The sequence below is a fragment of the Zingiber officinale genome, chromosome 2A, assembly GCF_018446385.1.
Source record: "Zingiber officinale cultivar Zhangliang chromosome 2A, Zo_v1.1, whole genome shotgun sequence".
In the NCBI taxonomy this organism is placed as follows: domain Eukaryota; kingdom Viridiplantae; phylum Streptophyta; class Magnoliopsida; order Zingiberales; family Zingiberaceae; genus Zingiber; species Zingiber officinale.
This window is the reverse complement of record NC_055988.1, coordinates 155,019,986-155,037,211: the sequence shown is the minus strand read 5'-3', so window position 1 is coordinate 155,037,211 and position 17,226 is coordinate 155,019,986. Positions and strand designations below refer to the sequence as shown.

General features: G+C 38.0%; 1 protein-coding gene across 1 annotated transcript in view; it reads right to left on the bottom strand.

Moving 5' to 3' along the window:
- Nucleotides 1-17,226, bottom strand: part of LOC122042846 (PH, RCC1 and FYVE domains-containing protein 1-like) — a 41,977-nt gene continuing 24,751 nt past the window's right edge. The window contains exons 6-9 of the mRNA XM_042603177.1: nucleotides 9,579-11,660; nucleotides 9,358-9,504; nucleotides 679-1,307; nucleotides 1-505 (exon numbers count right to left, since the gene is read on the bottom strand). Of these exons, the coding sequence (XP_042459111.1) occupies nucleotides 388-505; nucleotides 679-1,307; nucleotides 9,358-9,504; nucleotides 9,579-11,660 (2,976 nt within the window). The 3' untranslated portion in view covers nucleotides 1-387. The remainder of the gene's footprint in view (nucleotides 506-678; nucleotides 1,308-9,357; nucleotides 9,505-9,578; nucleotides 11,661-17,226) is intronic.

The following is a 17,226-nucleotide window of genomic DNA, read 5'->3' as shown; positions in this document are numbered from 1 at the left end:
TAAACATACTGTAGAACGACATTGCACATATAATGAAGAAACCACAAGAGTATCATTGGAAAAAAAAAAAAAAAAAAAAAGAATAGTTGATTTCTACAAGCGATGGAAACCCCCCACCCCACCCCCCTTCCCAAAATCAGCCATTCGCCTTCAGAGTGAGCCACTGTCTAATTGTTTATTTACAAGCTGATCTGGGCTTTTGGAAAGAAAATGAAAAAACACGATACAAAAACATAATTTTTTACAAAAAAAGTTTACGGGGTAAGAGGTTGGATGCTTGAACACCGCAGTAATTAAAAAAGTGATAATCTCAGCGACATGCTTCACTGTCACTTGTTTTCTCACTCATAAGATGGGAAGTGAGTGTTGATGATCTCTGAGTTCAAATTAAGTTAAAATGGTTGATGAAGCCCTGTCTGGTATCCGGAGATTATATCTCTCATATACCCTTTCACGGTTTTCGGCCCACCAAGTTTCTGCTTGTTGCTCTCCGAACTTTTTTCGACTGCAAAATAAAATCATTCCATGGTTACAAGGCAGGTTTGAGGAACATTGCTTGAATCTTTCTTTTCTTTTCCTTTTGGGAAAACTCAAAAAGATTGAACTTCTAAGAAGCAAAATAATAATAATAAGGCAGCAAAATGAGTTTAAGTGCTTTAGTGCCAGCAACCACACTACCTGAAGCGCACCCTCTTTAGGTCTCTAGCTCCATCTCGAAGTGTAACCAGTGTAATATAAACACCAGGTTCAAACTGTTCAATCCATTCTGCTTCGACATCAACACTTGCTGTGCTGGAACTTCTGAATGCTGCAGGAGCATCATTCCCTCGAGGAGTCACCGTTTCTCTAAATGCTGGAGCAGCATAGTTACCTCGAGGAGTTGCTGTTTCCCTAAACGCTGAAGCAGTATCATTACTTCGAGGAGCTGGATTTTGCCTGTTCTCAGTATTCTCAGATCTCACAATAGGTGCTCGAAGTTCTCCTTGACCACTGCGCTGTGGATTCATTTTTTTATCCATCATACTTTTGGAGTTTAGGAACTTTGGAGTTGGAGGTGAGCTTAGGTCATTTGGTGGATAAAATACCCTACTTGTGGAATTACCTATTGCAGTTACATTTACCTGTCCTGGAAAAACATTTTTGGATGCAACCACACTAGGGCCATTACTAACGTCATTTGTATTCAGTTCTTCAGCAGAAGTTGCGTGCTGAATATACGATGACTCGTCACTTTTTGACAGATCCAATGATTTCATTGTCATACTGTCATGGATCCCATGAGGAAGTCTTTCAGCCATTTCTTTCAGCTACAAAAAGGAAATAAAGAGCAATAAATCAAATTACCAGCAGTAAAATATAGTATAACCATATGAAAATTCAGTTATGGCTCATGAAGAGAATAGTCTAGCAGAAATGAAAAGATGGGTGAACCTTTACCAAGGTTCCCAAATCCAGACAGCAATCACCATACAACATTAGAACACCAATAGTAGATCTGAGAACAAAGTTATTAACTTAGCAAATTGAAGAAGATGAATGGAAGGAAAATGAAGGCATGTCACTATTCTAGCATGGAAGAGCCCTGATGCAAGTTATATAACTGCCAGACCAACTGCAAGGCACAACCATCATCAAACTATATCTGATTTCTAATTTTTCCTTCTCTTTACATGAAAAAAATGTCAAAAATTGGCATGCCAGACAGTTAATATACTGCAAACTTGGGAGATGATCTCTGCAATGCATGTATGATATAAGATTACTGTTTAAATTATTGTAGATCATTTGTCTAATAACCCATGTTGAGAAAAATGGATTTCTCCTCTCTTTTTCTTTGATAATTCAAGTGTCCGAGCTTTGCCCGACTAATCCTAGAGGTAGACGGTCTTCCCTCCTAGTTCGCCTATAAGATAAATCTAGAACACAGCTTATGCACACTCACAAGTCAAGATATTCGTCCCATTTGAGATTCAAACCCTAGTCCTCTTATTGCTCCTCTGAGTATTTTACCACTGCACCACACCAGTGGAGCCAAAAAAAAATAGATTTCTCCTTTGTTCTCAAGTGATCAACTTGAATAATAAATTTAAATATGTATATTTTATGTGAATGATAAAGATCTACCATAGTGGTAGTTGAAACTTGAAATCTTTTGAATAGACTTACAATTTATGCTGTTAGGGTCATTTCTGTCATTTAAGGTATCTCCATACTCTTGAATAATACAGTGTTTTTGAATAAATTGTCATTGCATGCATTTGATATGTCAAGCATATTACACGTCTAATAATGGAACTAGAAACGAAGCATAAAGAATAAAGAATAAGGTTTCTTTGATATTAGATCAGTTTGATTCGTGCAAAGAATTAAAATTTCAACAAGTTCTACTTATTCTGGAAACCAAATATATTGGTCCAATCAACCCCTAGTCAAGGTTGGCCATGGTCCAAGATTTTGAAATTTGATCAATATATTTGAATAATGCAGCTCATGATTGGAGATAAGGTGTCAAGTATGATAACTGATAGCAGAAGAAGCCCAAATGGGTCGAGGTCGACTATGACAAAAGTTTCAGAAGCCGGCAGATTTTTATTACAACTTCAAAGATTAATATGCTTTTATTTGGAATGAATTACAAGGCAATCCATATATCATTGAAAAACCATGGATGTCTAGCTTTCAACCAAAAAATGGTGCTAAAAAATAATATTCCTGAAGGAAGTTATGATCATTTTAATTGAAGACTACCAGGCTGGACATGCAACTTGAGACTTGGAAAGGTTCAACCAACTTTTGGTATTATTGGTGATTATTGAAAGCTTACAAGTATTTAATACCGTTGCATTAGCTCCTCCAATGGTAAACTCACTTGTGATTCTCAAGGCCTTAGGAAACATCAAAAACTCATTTAATGTTTTTGACTCATTTTTGAGTTGTTCCAAGTCTTTGCCTATAAAGTATCATCATTTGTATTGTTGGAGGAGCATCTTTTTTAGATTAAAAAAACATATTGTGAGCTCTTAAACTTGTTAGAAGATTTATCTTCTTGTTATTTCTCTAAACTCTTTTGTGGATTTCCAAAGTGGTGAGCATTGAGAGTGCCTTGTATTACCTCCTATTTCTCTTACACTTTCCGGTGTCAACTTGGTATTAGAGTTTTGGTTCACAATGGTTGGTCGTAGAAGACAGGCCAAATGGTGAGTCAAAGAGACCTTTGTGATATCAAGTTGGATGATTTAAGGAGACAAGTGTAGCAACTCGAGCAAAGTCTTGCTCGTGGTGAACCTTTAGAACATGATGTTGAGGGTCATGTTTTGGAGGTTGATTATGCAAATCATGAAATGAGTATTAATCCATTTCATGTTAATGGAAATGATCATTGATAATGCGTCTCAAGGTCGAAGATATTGAAGGACCAATGTTCCTAAGAAATCTTTTGATTTTAAAGTTGGCATCCCAGATTTTGATGGAAGAAATGAAATGATCCAAATGAATTCATAGATTGGCTCAACTCCGTTGAACGAGTCTTAATTAAAAGAAATTTCAGAAGATCGTAAAGTGAAGTTTGTTGCTATCAAGTTGACGAAATATGCATCTATTTGATGGGAGCACCTAAAGAAGCAACAAGTTCGTGACGGCGAGCAAAAGATTAAGACGTGGGACAAAATTAAAAAGGAATTGTGTAGGAAATTGTCGGGTAATAATCATCAAGATATTTTTCTCAAATATCATAATCCCAAGCAGAACAAATCTTTCAATAGAAGAGTACATTGCTGAATTTGAGAATCTCAAGATGAGATGTGAAATTTTGGAGCCTGGGAGCAAACTATTGCTCATTTTCTCAAAGGACTTCGATATGAGATTGGAAATGTTATCCAACTGCAATCATACTGGACTTATATGACGTATGTAAGTTGGCTCTCAAGGTGGAAAAACAACAAAAAGATTCAAGTCAATTTGGTGGTCGTTTCTCTTCAAGTGGTGGTGCTTCTAACCGAGGGAGTGCATCTACTTCAAAGAACACAACATCAAGAGGCAAATCAAAAGACTATTGCAAGCCAAATGGTCCTAACAATCAAAAAATATGTTTCAAATGCAAAGGTTTTGAACACTTGCTACAGAATGTCCAAATCGCAGAATTATTACTCTTGTTGAGGAAAAAGACGAGGAGGAACCTTATAAGGCAGCACCTATCTACAATGAATCCGATAAGGAGAGATTACTTATGAAGATCATGGAGAATCTTTGGTGGTGTAGTGTAGCCTCAATGCTACTTATGTTGAAAATCAGTCATGGCTTCGCAACAATATATGCCACACTAGGTGCACTTCTCATGGTAAGGTTTGCAATATCATCATTGATAGAGGAAGTTGCGAGAATGTTGTGGCTACTATGATGGTGAAGTTGAAAACTAAAAACCGAAGATCATCCTCAACCTTACAAGCTATCATGGCTTCGTAAAGGTAATGAGTTAAAGGTAACTAACGAATGTCTAGTTCAATTTTCTATTAGCAATAGGTATAAAGATGAAGTTTGGTGCGAAGTTATTCCTATGGATGCTTGTCATTTGCTTCTTGGGAGACCTTGACAATTTGATAGGAAAATTAATCATGACGGCTTCAAGAATACTTATACTTTTATAAAAGATGGTAAGAAGATTATTTTGGGGCCAACTATGATGGAAAATGTCCCTAACCCCTCAAAAGGGGATGGAAATACTTTATTCTCCAAGTCTCAAGTGGAAAAGGCAATTTGCAAATCTGTTGAAGCATTTGTGTTGGAAGTTTTGGAAGAAAATGAAGGTCATGTTGTCCCTTCACAAGTTCAACCTCTTCTCCAAGAATTTCAAGATGTGGTACTTGAAGAAATTCCCCAGAGATTCCTTCCAATGCAAAATATTCAACATTGCATTGATTTAGTCCCCAACACTTAAATTCCAAACAAGGCAGCCTATAGAATGAGTCCTTAGGCGCATGAAGAGTTACATAGACAAGTTGAGGACCATTTGGCTAAAGATCTTGTCCAAGAAAGTAAGAGTCCTTGTTGTCCCGACCCTTCTTCTAGCAAAGAATGATGATTCGAGGGCAAATTTTTTTCAACCGAGGGAGAATACGGAAAAGTTCCAGAAGCCACTAGATTTTTATTACAACTTCAAAGATTAATCTGCTTTTATTGAGAATGAATTACAAAGCTAGCCATATACCATTGGAAAGCCATGAATGTCTAGTTTTCAACAAAAAAAAATGGTGCTCAAAAATAATATTCCTACATGGAATTATGATCATTTTGACTGAAGACTACCAACTTGAGAATTGGAAAGGTTCAACCAACTTTTGGTATTCTGGGTGATTATTGAAATCTTATAACTATTTAATATTGTTGCATTAGCTTTTCCATTGGTAAACTCACTTTTGATTCTCAAGGCCTTAGGAAACATCAAAATTCATTTAATATTTTTGACTCATCTTGGAGGGTTGTTCCAAGTCTCGCTTATAAAGGGCCATCGTTTGTATTGTTGGAGGAACACCTTTTTGAGATTAAAAAAATATATTGTGAGCTCTCTTAAACTTGTTTGAAGATTTATTTTCTTATTATTTCTCTAAACTCTTTGGTAGATTTCCTAGAGAGGCGAGATTGAGAGTGCCTTGGATTACCTTCTATTTTTCTTACACTTTCCGATGTAAAACTAGACATTTGGTGTTGATAGAAATCAAAAGTTCAATAAGGAGTTAGTAAGGTAGAAAGTTCAAGTGGGTCAATGTTGACTGAACACTTAGTTGGTGAGGTAGCCACCAAGAAGTCCAAGTGAGGTAGGCACTAAGAAGTCCAATTAATGTAGTAGACAATTCTAACAAGTCGTGGAATATTGGATGTTAGACACGTGGGCATGGTTGTCAAATGTGCGAGGCGCAAAAAAACGCTTAAGGATCTTGGGGCTTAAAGCACAAAGCAAGCATATGCTTTACGAAAAAAACGTAATAAATAAAAGGACTATTATATCTATTAAAAGTCTTTTAAAATGTCTTTGAAAATTCAAATGACCATAAACAAAATATTCTTTGATAAAACTATAGATTATTCAAAAAACTAAAAACAAATCAAAAGTCTTTGAAAATGTGATAGATGAAATATCAAATATCAAAAATATCTTCTTCATCTTCATTATCCAAATCTACGTCATCAGCTCAATTGCTTAATTTGTATCCATCGGTATCTTCTTCTTTAGTTTCATCATCAAGGTTAATCTCTTCTTCATCTACAAGACTAGTTTGCGTTGATTTCTTTTTACTGAAGCAAATGACGATGCTCCTTTTGAAGAAGACACATTTGAAGATCGAAATTCATACATTCACCAACCCCAGATGCTTATGCTACTTCACTCCAACGCAAATCTTCACCTTCATAGACAATCATTATCATTGTTTTCATCACTGTCATCTAATTTTTCCAACAACCATTCATTACTATCATCTATCTCTGATAAAATAATAAGATCAATCTTATTTCACATGTCATATCTTTTGCCTCAAAGCTTTGTTGTACTTGTTATGTACCAAATCATTCAATCCTTGTTGAGACAACTTATTTCTTTTCTTAGAATGTATCTATCAAAAAAATTAAATAGTAAAAGGTCAAAGTCCATAGTATAAATTTTAATATGTATTAAAAACTCCAACTTAATGTTCAAAAACACTCCAATTACGTTCACAACATGAAGAAGAGCATGTGAGGTTGAAAATCTTCATTGCAAATGTTTTAAATCCATGTGTTGATGCACCAAAAGAAGACCACTAACTAAATGTAGCTTGTGTCAATAAATTCTGCCAACTAAATGTAGCTTGTGTCAATAAATTCCACCATTTGTCATTTTTCCACAAAAATACAATTGACAATATTTGGATTTTTAGGATTTGAACATGTTGCATAATTCTATACGATATCCTTTCGGGTTATGGAATTGTTGTATTTGACATGGTTAAAACTTAAGACCACTAAATTCAATAATAATCAATCAATCAATAAAAAAATACAAAGTAGTAAAAAAAATAAATATATACTATAAATCTGATTTATATGAATTAATAAAATTTATTAGAATATTTTAATTTTAAACATATTTTATTAAGATAATCTAATTAGGATTTATGAAAGTCTATTCGAATTATCCTCATTTATGTTGGGAGTTAATTGAATTAATTAAATCTGTTGCCTAAGTTTTTTTCGATCGTCACGGTGCTACAATAACTGCTGGCATTGCAACACCTCCGATACGTCAAAAGGGTCGCGGGAAGCATTAGGGGGCGTCGGAGGTATCCTACAACGCCTTTGGGATGCCTAAAAAATGCAAAAGAATATAAAAATTAACAAAAAAAAAAGATTCTTACCAGGTAGACGCATTCGGCAGTGAGAGGTGGACCAATCATTGCAATCGACGTAATGATCAGAAGGATAAGGGCTTTAAACTAAAAAAAAAAAAAAAAGTTTCTGCGCTTCGCACAAAAGCAAATGCTTGTGCTTTTGCACGAAGCACAATTTAGCGCGCACTTCAGAGACCTCGTGCGCTCCCGAGGTCTCTGAAGTGCAAAGCTTGTACCTTGCTACACTTTGCTCGCTTTTAACAACTATGAACATGAGATGAAGTCCTGATAAATCATGAGGAACTAGATAATAAGCAGTTGTTGTGGATGATGGAGGATTGGATGCTTGGCAAGGAAGAAAGTCTAGGCAGGTTAAAGTCCTAGAGGAGTGAACTCTAGGTAGTCCGCTAGCCAGGTGTGAAAGTCCTACAATAAGGTTGTGCAAGAGGAAGTCCTCGTGATGAGAATGGGCAAGTGGAAGTTCTGGAGTTGAAATTGAGAAAGTGGAAGTGTTGGTGATAAGGCTAGGCAAGGGAAAGTCCCAGAGTGTATAACTCTAGGCAATGGAAGTCCCAGCGAGCCAAGGTTTGACCTATGGTTGGGCAAAAGGAAGTCCTGGCAGCTAGATGGCAATGTGTGGTATTAAAGTTGAGGAGTTTCTAGGCACAGGAAGTCCTGGTAGGTATGTAGGTAGGTAAGTAGGTTGAGGTCAATTCGATATTGAACAAGGTTCAAGTTTTGGTAAGTCGACGTCGACATGTATTAGACAAAGGAGGAAGTCCTAGAAATGTGGGATCTCTTGGCACGACACTAATCCAGCCTTGGGAAGGCTGGAACCACAGTGGCAATCGACGAATGGAAATGGTTTAATTGACGACTGATGAACCAAACAACAGAATAGCATGTCCATCTCCAAGTGAAACAAGCCACATGTCATAGAGGAATGACTAATAATCAGCAAGGAGTCGACTGATCAACAACAAGCAGTCAACTAATCACTCATGAATAGAAGACTTATAAAAGCTAATGTCATGGAGATCTCAAGAAAAGCACTTGTGATCGGTTTCAAGAAGAGCATTGTTGCATTCCAAGGCCTTCACAAGTAACATACAACAATCTAGATAAACCAAAAAGCAACCAAGCAACTTTTCCTTGTGTACCTTTTGTCATTCTTTGCATCTATTGTGTTATTCGCATATACTTTTGGTATTTGGTTATACTTTAGTATTTCCTTTGTGTTTATTGTAAACAACTGGAACTGTAAGACTTTTCTCCGCCTTCAGAAGGTGTCCAAGGAGGAGGAAGTTTAGCAGTGTTACCGTGAGTTATCCACTGATGAATCATAAGTCATAGAGTAGGAACCAACGCTTCCCAACCGCATAAATAGGGTTTGCTTTCTCTCTACCTGTATATTTTTTTATTTTTCTACATTTCCACTGCGTACCAACAGTTTTATATAAGAACAAAAATCGAACAAACATCAAAAATTAAACGCACCTATTCACACCCCCCTCTAGCTGCAATATACAATCCTACAAAACTAACAAATGTGAGTCGGAGATGTAATCTGGATTTTATAGCTTTAAGATCCTAACCAAATTGACCTAGATGAAACAAATCTCAACCAATTGGCTGAATGGTGTTTGCAGTCTATTTTCAAGTATACTGCAAGTGTCTGTCCTACGTTGGTGGAGCATGCCTAACAGTTTTAATGGTTCTTCAAACCATACATTCCCACTCTTGAAAACAGTTGCACGGTGCCCACATATGGGGACTGAATGCAGAAAAATCCAAATTCACATAATTGGTACATGAATGATAAGAACTGCTCTTTTTGCATCCGACCCTGATGCAAGATATTATTAAGAATGTTATAACACATTAAGCTGTTGAACCATTTAAAATGATTTTATTGTTCAATTTATGTATATCCCAGATCATTGATATATTAAATGTGAAGATACACAATATTTGACTGTAAGCTGCAATCCAAAACTACCTGTGCTGTTAGCGATTTTATTACTTCTTTTGCAGCTTTTGATTTTGCAGATTCCTCAGCAACAAGCGCCATTGCATCTTTCAATTTCTTTTCAGCCTTCTGCAACTCAAAGTCTTGGCGTTCACCACGTTGTCGTAGACTTTCAACCTAGTTATCATGCATCAAATCAATAAGAAATTAGTAGGTCAATGATGCTTTAAACAACCAGAGGGGAAATATACCTCAGCACGTGATTTAAGAAGTTCATGATTCAGAAGATCATTTGTTTTCTTCAAGCTATCAGAAACAGTTTTGGAAAAAGAAAGACCAGAAGTTGTAGGAGTAGGTGTTGTTGAACGTGGAGGAGTAGGTTTTCTTGAAAAAGGTGAAACTGCTCTGGAGAGATTAGCAGATTTTGCTACTGATGTTTGGACTGGTTTAGAGACTGTTTGAAGTATATCAATTCCAACAGGGAAAGAAATAGTCTTCAGAGGTGATACTGAAGAAATTTTAGGAGTCTGAACAATAGAGAAAGCGTTAAAAGTCATCCCAATTTTGGCTGTCTTAGTGTCCATGTTCTTGATCAAGTCCAAATTGTTGGAAAGAGACCCCTTGGATAAGGTTTCTGCTTTATCATACTTGTCCTTGCCATCAGTTGGAAGCCAGACTTTAGTAGTTTTTTTGTTATTAACTCCGCCCATCTCCAATCCACTAGTCAATTTCACATAACATGAATCACATACACGATAGGGTTTTCCAGGATTAGGAGATAATGCTGCTCTTAAGGCCTTCTTTGAGCTGCATTGATGGCAGTGGACAAGCCCACAGTTGTAACAATTGTGTTTTTTTCTAGTGAAACCAAAAGGCTGTCTACATGCAGAACACAGGGATTGCTCTGCTCCAGAAACCCACTTATGCTGACATATGACAGTTGTGAAGTTTGATCCACAGGAGACATGTTTGACTAGTCTATCTTTAAGAGCTTCAACAAGTGTAGGTAATTTACGGTCTTCAAAGTCACCATGGCCTAATCTTCCATTAGCTCCCTTCCCCCATGTGTAAACTTCTCCTTTGGATGTCAAAACTGCAACATGATATGAACCACAAGCAACCTCTGCAACAGGTTCAACTGCTAGTTTGTCTTCAACCAAGCAAGGATACTTTCCATCAGACCTGGGATTACCAAGCTGACCATAAACAGTACTTCCCATAGTAAAGAGCTGTCCTGAAGTGGTCAAACCAATTGTAAGACTATGGCCACAACCCAGTCTGTGAAAATTGTAATCTATCAGTGAAGGCACACAGGTTGGCTTAAGTCTTGCTACCTTATCACCATGGCCAAGGCGGTACTTGTCCCCATCACCCCAAGTGAACAATTTCCCTGATGATGTACTAGACTGTGTCACCATAACCTCCACAATGGCAGCAGTGTGCCAAACACCACATGAAACATCAATTGTCTTCAACCCAACCAATGATTCAACCTCCCTTGGGAATAAAAGTGTTTGACGATCTCCATGGCCTAACACACCAAATGTTCCATCACCAAATGTAAACAACTGCCCAGTTGTAGTTATTATAGCTGTATGCCAAACACCACAAGAAACATGAGAAACATGAAGGCCCTCTAAAGGAAAAGAAACTCTCTTTGGTACCCAGTGACACACATTTGTCCCATGACCAAGAAGTCCTGCATTATGTGTTCCATCTCCCCATGTATAAAGTTCACCTGCTGCAGTAATAGCACAAGTATGGAACTCCCCACATGCAACATAATCAACATTAAATGTTGAAAGAGATTCCAATAACCGAGGGTGAATAATATCAGTTCCAACTCCATGACCTAATCGTCCACCAGATTCCTCGCCCCATGTAAATAGTTCACCCTGTCTGGTAACAAGTGCCACATGCCTGACACCACAGGCTACATGATGAGCATCCAAAACAACATTAGACTCTATAGGCTTAGGCAGGAGGATGTCAGTTCTAGCACCGGAAGGATTGCTACTTTTATCAGCACTGATTCTTGTGGAACTATCGCATATGACTTCACCCCAAACATAAACATCTCCAGCTGCATCAAAGTCATCCTGTGCAGAACCATGACTAGATGTGCTAGGAACACTTGAAACGCTGATCCTAAAACCATCTGATGGGACTCCTTTGGCATGCATATTTGTCACATCTGATGTTTCTGAAGGTACAGAGTAGTCACAAGAAAGATTATTTTGTATGTTACTCGAAGTTGGTCTGCCCTCTGAAGAATTGTAAGTGGAGCTAACTGACTGATCACTTATGCTGTTAGATGCAGATTCTCTACCATCCTGGAATCATTTGTTTGTAAGAATATATGAGAAAAATGGCACATCTAGCAATGCATGTTTAAGGATAGAAACAAATAGACAAATACATAAACAGAATGTTGAATATAATGATAGACTAAGACATCAAAGGAGAAAACAAAGTTTGGAAATTTCTATCGCCTCAATTGATGAGCGTCATGGGTCGTTGTGTATGAGCATAAGATCATCCTTCAAAATGTAGACAAGTTGACGTAACATAAGATAGATCTATGTGCCTCAATTGATGAGTCGCATAGGGCGTTGTGTATGAGCCAATACCCATTGTGAATCTCTCTCCCTCTACCCTATCCAATTCTATAATTTTAAATGGGTACCTGTGCTTGATTAAATGGTCAGGCACTTAAAAGTGTCTAAAGGTAATCAAAACTTGACCTAATATAAACATGAAATAAAAAAGAAGAAAATTTGAAAGGTTAGGACTTTGAAGTATGTATAATATGTTTGTTGTAAGAGGTTAATGATGATAGAATATTGAGCGAATGAGTAAAGAGTCTTATATAAGTCCAAGAAGGAAAATTGCCATAAGGATTCATTGAACATTTGTCATAGTTTAATGTTGGTTGTCAACCTAACGCAACCCTCCTCCTTTATCCGGGTTTGGGACCGGCCATAAGAATAAATGAGAATATTTACTTGAGCAAAGACACTGAAAGCATAACTAATATTTTTGAATCTTACAAACATGGGAGAGTTCCATACTCTATTGGTGCTGGAAGCACTAACTAATCAAATCTGTGTTTTGATATTGACAAAGGTTCAAAGTTAAAGGTTTTTGCAATCTAACAAGCTTAACTAAGTGGGTAGAAAAGTCCTAGTTGAAGCTAGGCAAAGAAGTCCAAGTCAAGCAAATTGGACAAAGAAGTCTGAGTCGGGTGGACTGAAGTCTTAGCAGATAGAGGACATCGGACAGAAGCCCTCGAGTCAAGGGCACCGGGTATAAGTCTAGGTGGGTCAAGCATTGGACGTCTAGCGGGAAGTCCCGAAGGTCAAGATCAGATGCTAAGCAAAAGTCCAAACGGGTCAGGAGGACCGGATGTTTGACAACAGGTAAACTCTCATGAGAGGAGTAAGTGAGGACGCGTTCCCCGTTGAAGGAATAGTAGGCATCCGTTCGACATAGGATTTCAACAAAATCCAAAAGTCAAGACCGAATAGTTGGAGACTGTGTAAAATATTTTTATATTTATACTATATCTATTATGCTAACTCTGTGATGCAGAAAATCAAAGTTGGAGTTAAGGCATTCCAAGCGCCCGGAAAGGATCCAGGCGCCCAGAGGTCCGAGCAACCAGAAAGGATCCAGGTGCTCGAAATAACCTGAATCCAATCACGCAAGAAGCAAAGTTGGCACACCCTAGTTGGGTGGGTGGCACACGTCAGACTCTAAGCGCCTGGAAGGGATCCCGGGAAGGGATAGAGGCAACTTGAATAAAGGTTCACTGAGATACAACCACGTCAACGATCCAAGAGCCCAGAAGGAATCCAAGCGCCCGGAAGTGGATAATCGCCCATTGAGTCGAATCGATTCAGGTCGACCCCAAGCACCCTGAAGGGATCCATACGCCAGGAAAGGGCTATAAAAGGAGGGTTCGACCAGCACCTCAAACACAACTTTTCTTACGACTTTCATACTCGCGTGCTACTTTGAAACTCGTTCTACGACGCTAAAGTGCTGCTCCAACAACCGACACTCAAGTTACTACCTCCTTCATGTTGTCGATATCTTTTATTTACATGCACTTTGTATTTGATTCATTTGTATTCTCTTCGTGCTATTAGTGAATTGCTCAACGAACACACTCAAAAAGTGCGGGCCTTGGACTAGCAGTCGTCGGCTATAAACTAAGTAAAAACAAAGCTTGTTAGCATTGTGTTTATTTCCTTTAGTTAATTATATCTTAGGTGTATTTGAATTCTTACAATAGACACTTCGACCTCGCATTGGCAGGTGCATCATGCACCAGAATACCCTTTATATCTTATGTGAATTTGAAGAAATCTATGTGTCAACCGTTGTAATAGATTTTAATATATATGTATTTGGAGTCAATCCACCATTTATCAAGGTACTAAAATGAGTTAAAGGGTTACAAAACAGAAGAATTATTAACACTATATATGTGATGTTTATACAGCAATAATAGCAAACAATTCTTCTCCTACATTATCTTCCAAGAAGACATGAGATTATTTAAATAAATCCAAGAAGATATTTACATCCGCTCTTCTAGCATCTACATTAGTTATTGTCAGTAAAAAAGGAGCAGCCCGGGGCACGAATCTCCCGCCATGCGAGGTCCCGGGGAAGGATCCATTATACGCAGTCTTACCCTACTTTTTGCAAGAGGTTATTTCCGAACATTAGTTATTGTCAGTATTATTTTAAATAGCCATATTGGTTGTGGCGAATCCTTTTGCATACAAGCCAAGGCACAGCATGGGCCTGATATTCAACACCCTAGCAGACCTTCACTGGCATCTGCCAGTGGTAATTTTTACATCAACTCAGAAGAAATTTCCAATGAATTTCCTCTTCTTATTTGGAACAGAACTCGACATGGCACCAACATGATCTCCTTCTGGACAAGAACTGATACCCTAACATGGAATGAGACTTTAAGCCATGATCCTCACCCATGGTATTTGATCCTTGTTTAGTGTCTCTAACAACTAGTCTCTATCTTTCCTCAATCCCCTAGTCCTCTTGAACCACAGCAAATGCATCCTCCTTTCCCCCATAAAACTGATCTTATTGAACCAATTCTTCAATCTGACCCTTGTTCTTCTTGCTATCATGGTGTAAAACCACTCCCAATCACCCTTTCGCTCCTCTCACTAAATAATTCTCCATGGAATTGGATCTAGTTCACATCTTTAAAAATAATTCTACCAACAAAACTCCTCTTCGAATAAGTTCCAAAATGCAATCTTCCTCTTCTCCTATCCTATCACCCTTACTAAAACCAACATCACAATTAGCCCTCTATTTCACTTGATCATCCTCATATCCCAATGTCATTATTTTCATACCCTCCCTTCCAAGGGCGTAGTCAGGGCTGGGCTTTGCTGGGCTCTAACCCAGTGCAGCCTAGCAATGCCCAGTAAATTTTAAGCCTCACCCAACAAGCAGCCCAATGATTTTAAGTGTTAACCTTGCTATGTTGGGCTGGGCTTTACTGGGCTCAGCATTTTTAGCCCAAGGCAGTTGTTCAACCTAGCTACGCCATTGCTCCCTTCTTTCCTTGATCAATCCTCTCTTCCAACATTGCAATTGCCGTCACCATCACTTCTTCTGTTGTCCACCTTCTCACCCTTCTAATACTCCAATATCAATAAAGTGACAAATCTATTGTTCTAACTCCCCATACCTTCCAGAGCACCATTTGCCTTCAAACTTTTATTTTCCACAACTTATTTAGTTGCCCCGTCCTTCTACCTGGATGTATTCTCTCTTAACACGTGGCCATCAACATCCTTCCTCCCCACATTCCTCTACCACTCCACTAGCAATTCCAGGTGAACTTCCTTTCTCCCCCTTCTTCTCCTTTAGAGATGTACTATCTACCCTCACATTTGCATGATCTCTTCCTCCCATCTTCCATGCATGTTTCTTCTACTCACTAAAGTCCAATCTTCTATTTAATGAGCTTCATCACTTCCCACACATGCATCTTGTGTAGGAAGGTTAAACCAAGCTCATGCTTGAGAAGAAAGATGGTTTTACAAAAGCTTATTTTCTAATTCTAGCTCAAGGACAAATACACTTTTAATAATGATAGACTTATCTGAAAGGTATGATCCTCAATCAAGTTCATAGGAGTTAGACCAAGGATTAGAAGAGACTTATCCTAAAGGTAATGGTCCACGCCCAAGTTTATAGAAGGAAGAGGTACAATCTCTCTCTACATGTGTGTGATTTTTTGCCAATTAATAATAAAAATTATGGTTAATCTCAAAATAATTACTTCTACATTATCTTCTTCTAGGAAGATCATGGTCCTCTTGTAGATTATGACCTTGCATTGTCCTTTATTCATGTTATTCTCACGCATGGTATTGAATCCTAAGTAACCCTAACAAAATGAGATTAGAGTTTCAATATTTATCTAATAAAAGAGAATGTAGAGAGAAAGGGTAATTTTTCACATATTACTCTCGCATATGTCAATACATTGACGGGAACTTCGTGCACCTGGCTATCCCCTTGTATACATCAAGAGAAAGAAAGCAAAACTTTGATATCGACTTCAAGAGGAGACAGTTGTTGGCAATGAGAAAGAGAATAATGATTTCTTATTTTTAGCTAGCAATATGTGATAAAGGTGGATAAGGTAAAAGTTGATGTTGAGATAAGGACAATAGAAACACTTAGCTTTGTAACATTTTTTTAGTTGCACTTTTTCTTACTTGATGCTGCTATTGTTAAAATTGTTTCTTTTTCTTCAAAGGTTGATTTTCTAGATTAGAGTTCCATTTCTTTATTTACAGTTGTATTTCTTTAGACATTGCATCCTTTTATCCATGTTACCCTTTTAAAGAAATCTCCTACCAATGTCTTTCTTCTTTTTTGCTTTTGCTGCTCAAACATGCCCAGGTCCTTGTCATGGGCTTGGACTTAACCATTTGGTTTGGGCTCAAGCTAGAGGTTTGCTTCCATAAAGCCCACACATGCTTCAGCATTGCATGAACTATGTGCATAGTTTACAGGGTTAGGCATGACACGGGAAGCAATGGCGAACAGAGAAGAAAATCAAGAGGTTTGGCTTATAGATAGGATAATGAGCCAGACATAAGGATACTATCTCCATAGAAAGGAACTCAAGGGAAGCTATGGTTGGGGTAGGATCTGTTGTAATTGGACAATGTAGTTGCACTGCCTAAGCAGTTAACTGACTCATTGAGGTGTCAGCTACAAAGGCTGTAGCAACTTTTGCCAATGGACTGGGTGAAGTAGGAGGGTGCAATGTAACAAGGGACGATATTGAAGGATGCACAAGAAGGTGGCACAAGAGGTGAATCTATTGATGATTAAGGATCTTTCCAATGCCAAGATGAATCAAGTAGCAATGGAGCTCTACACATGGAAGGAGACAAGGGTTGATGATACGTTTACTTGCATACGTAGACAAAGTAGGCACATTGGAGAAATAAGGAGGATATCTCTGGTGGTCTGATGAGCATATTTCATATAGGATTTTTATCGTAAATTAACGCATATCTTGTCCCATTTTATATGCATATATTCCATGTTTTCATCTTTGTATGCTTCATTTTGTTACTTTTAGTCCGGATAACTGTTCTTGGCTTGTTTTCATTGATAGGACATGAATCTGGAGCTAAAATAAAGCATTGAACGTGGAGCTGGAGCAAGGAGCATGCTCCCGCAATGTCCCATGACACGAGCGTACTCCTACGGCCAAGAAATATGAATAATGTGGTGGAAAAAAGCTCAACACAGACTAGCCAGGCCTCATCATCAAGCCAACATACAAAGCGTTTGGGAAGAAAAGGGGGATTCAAAGGACTA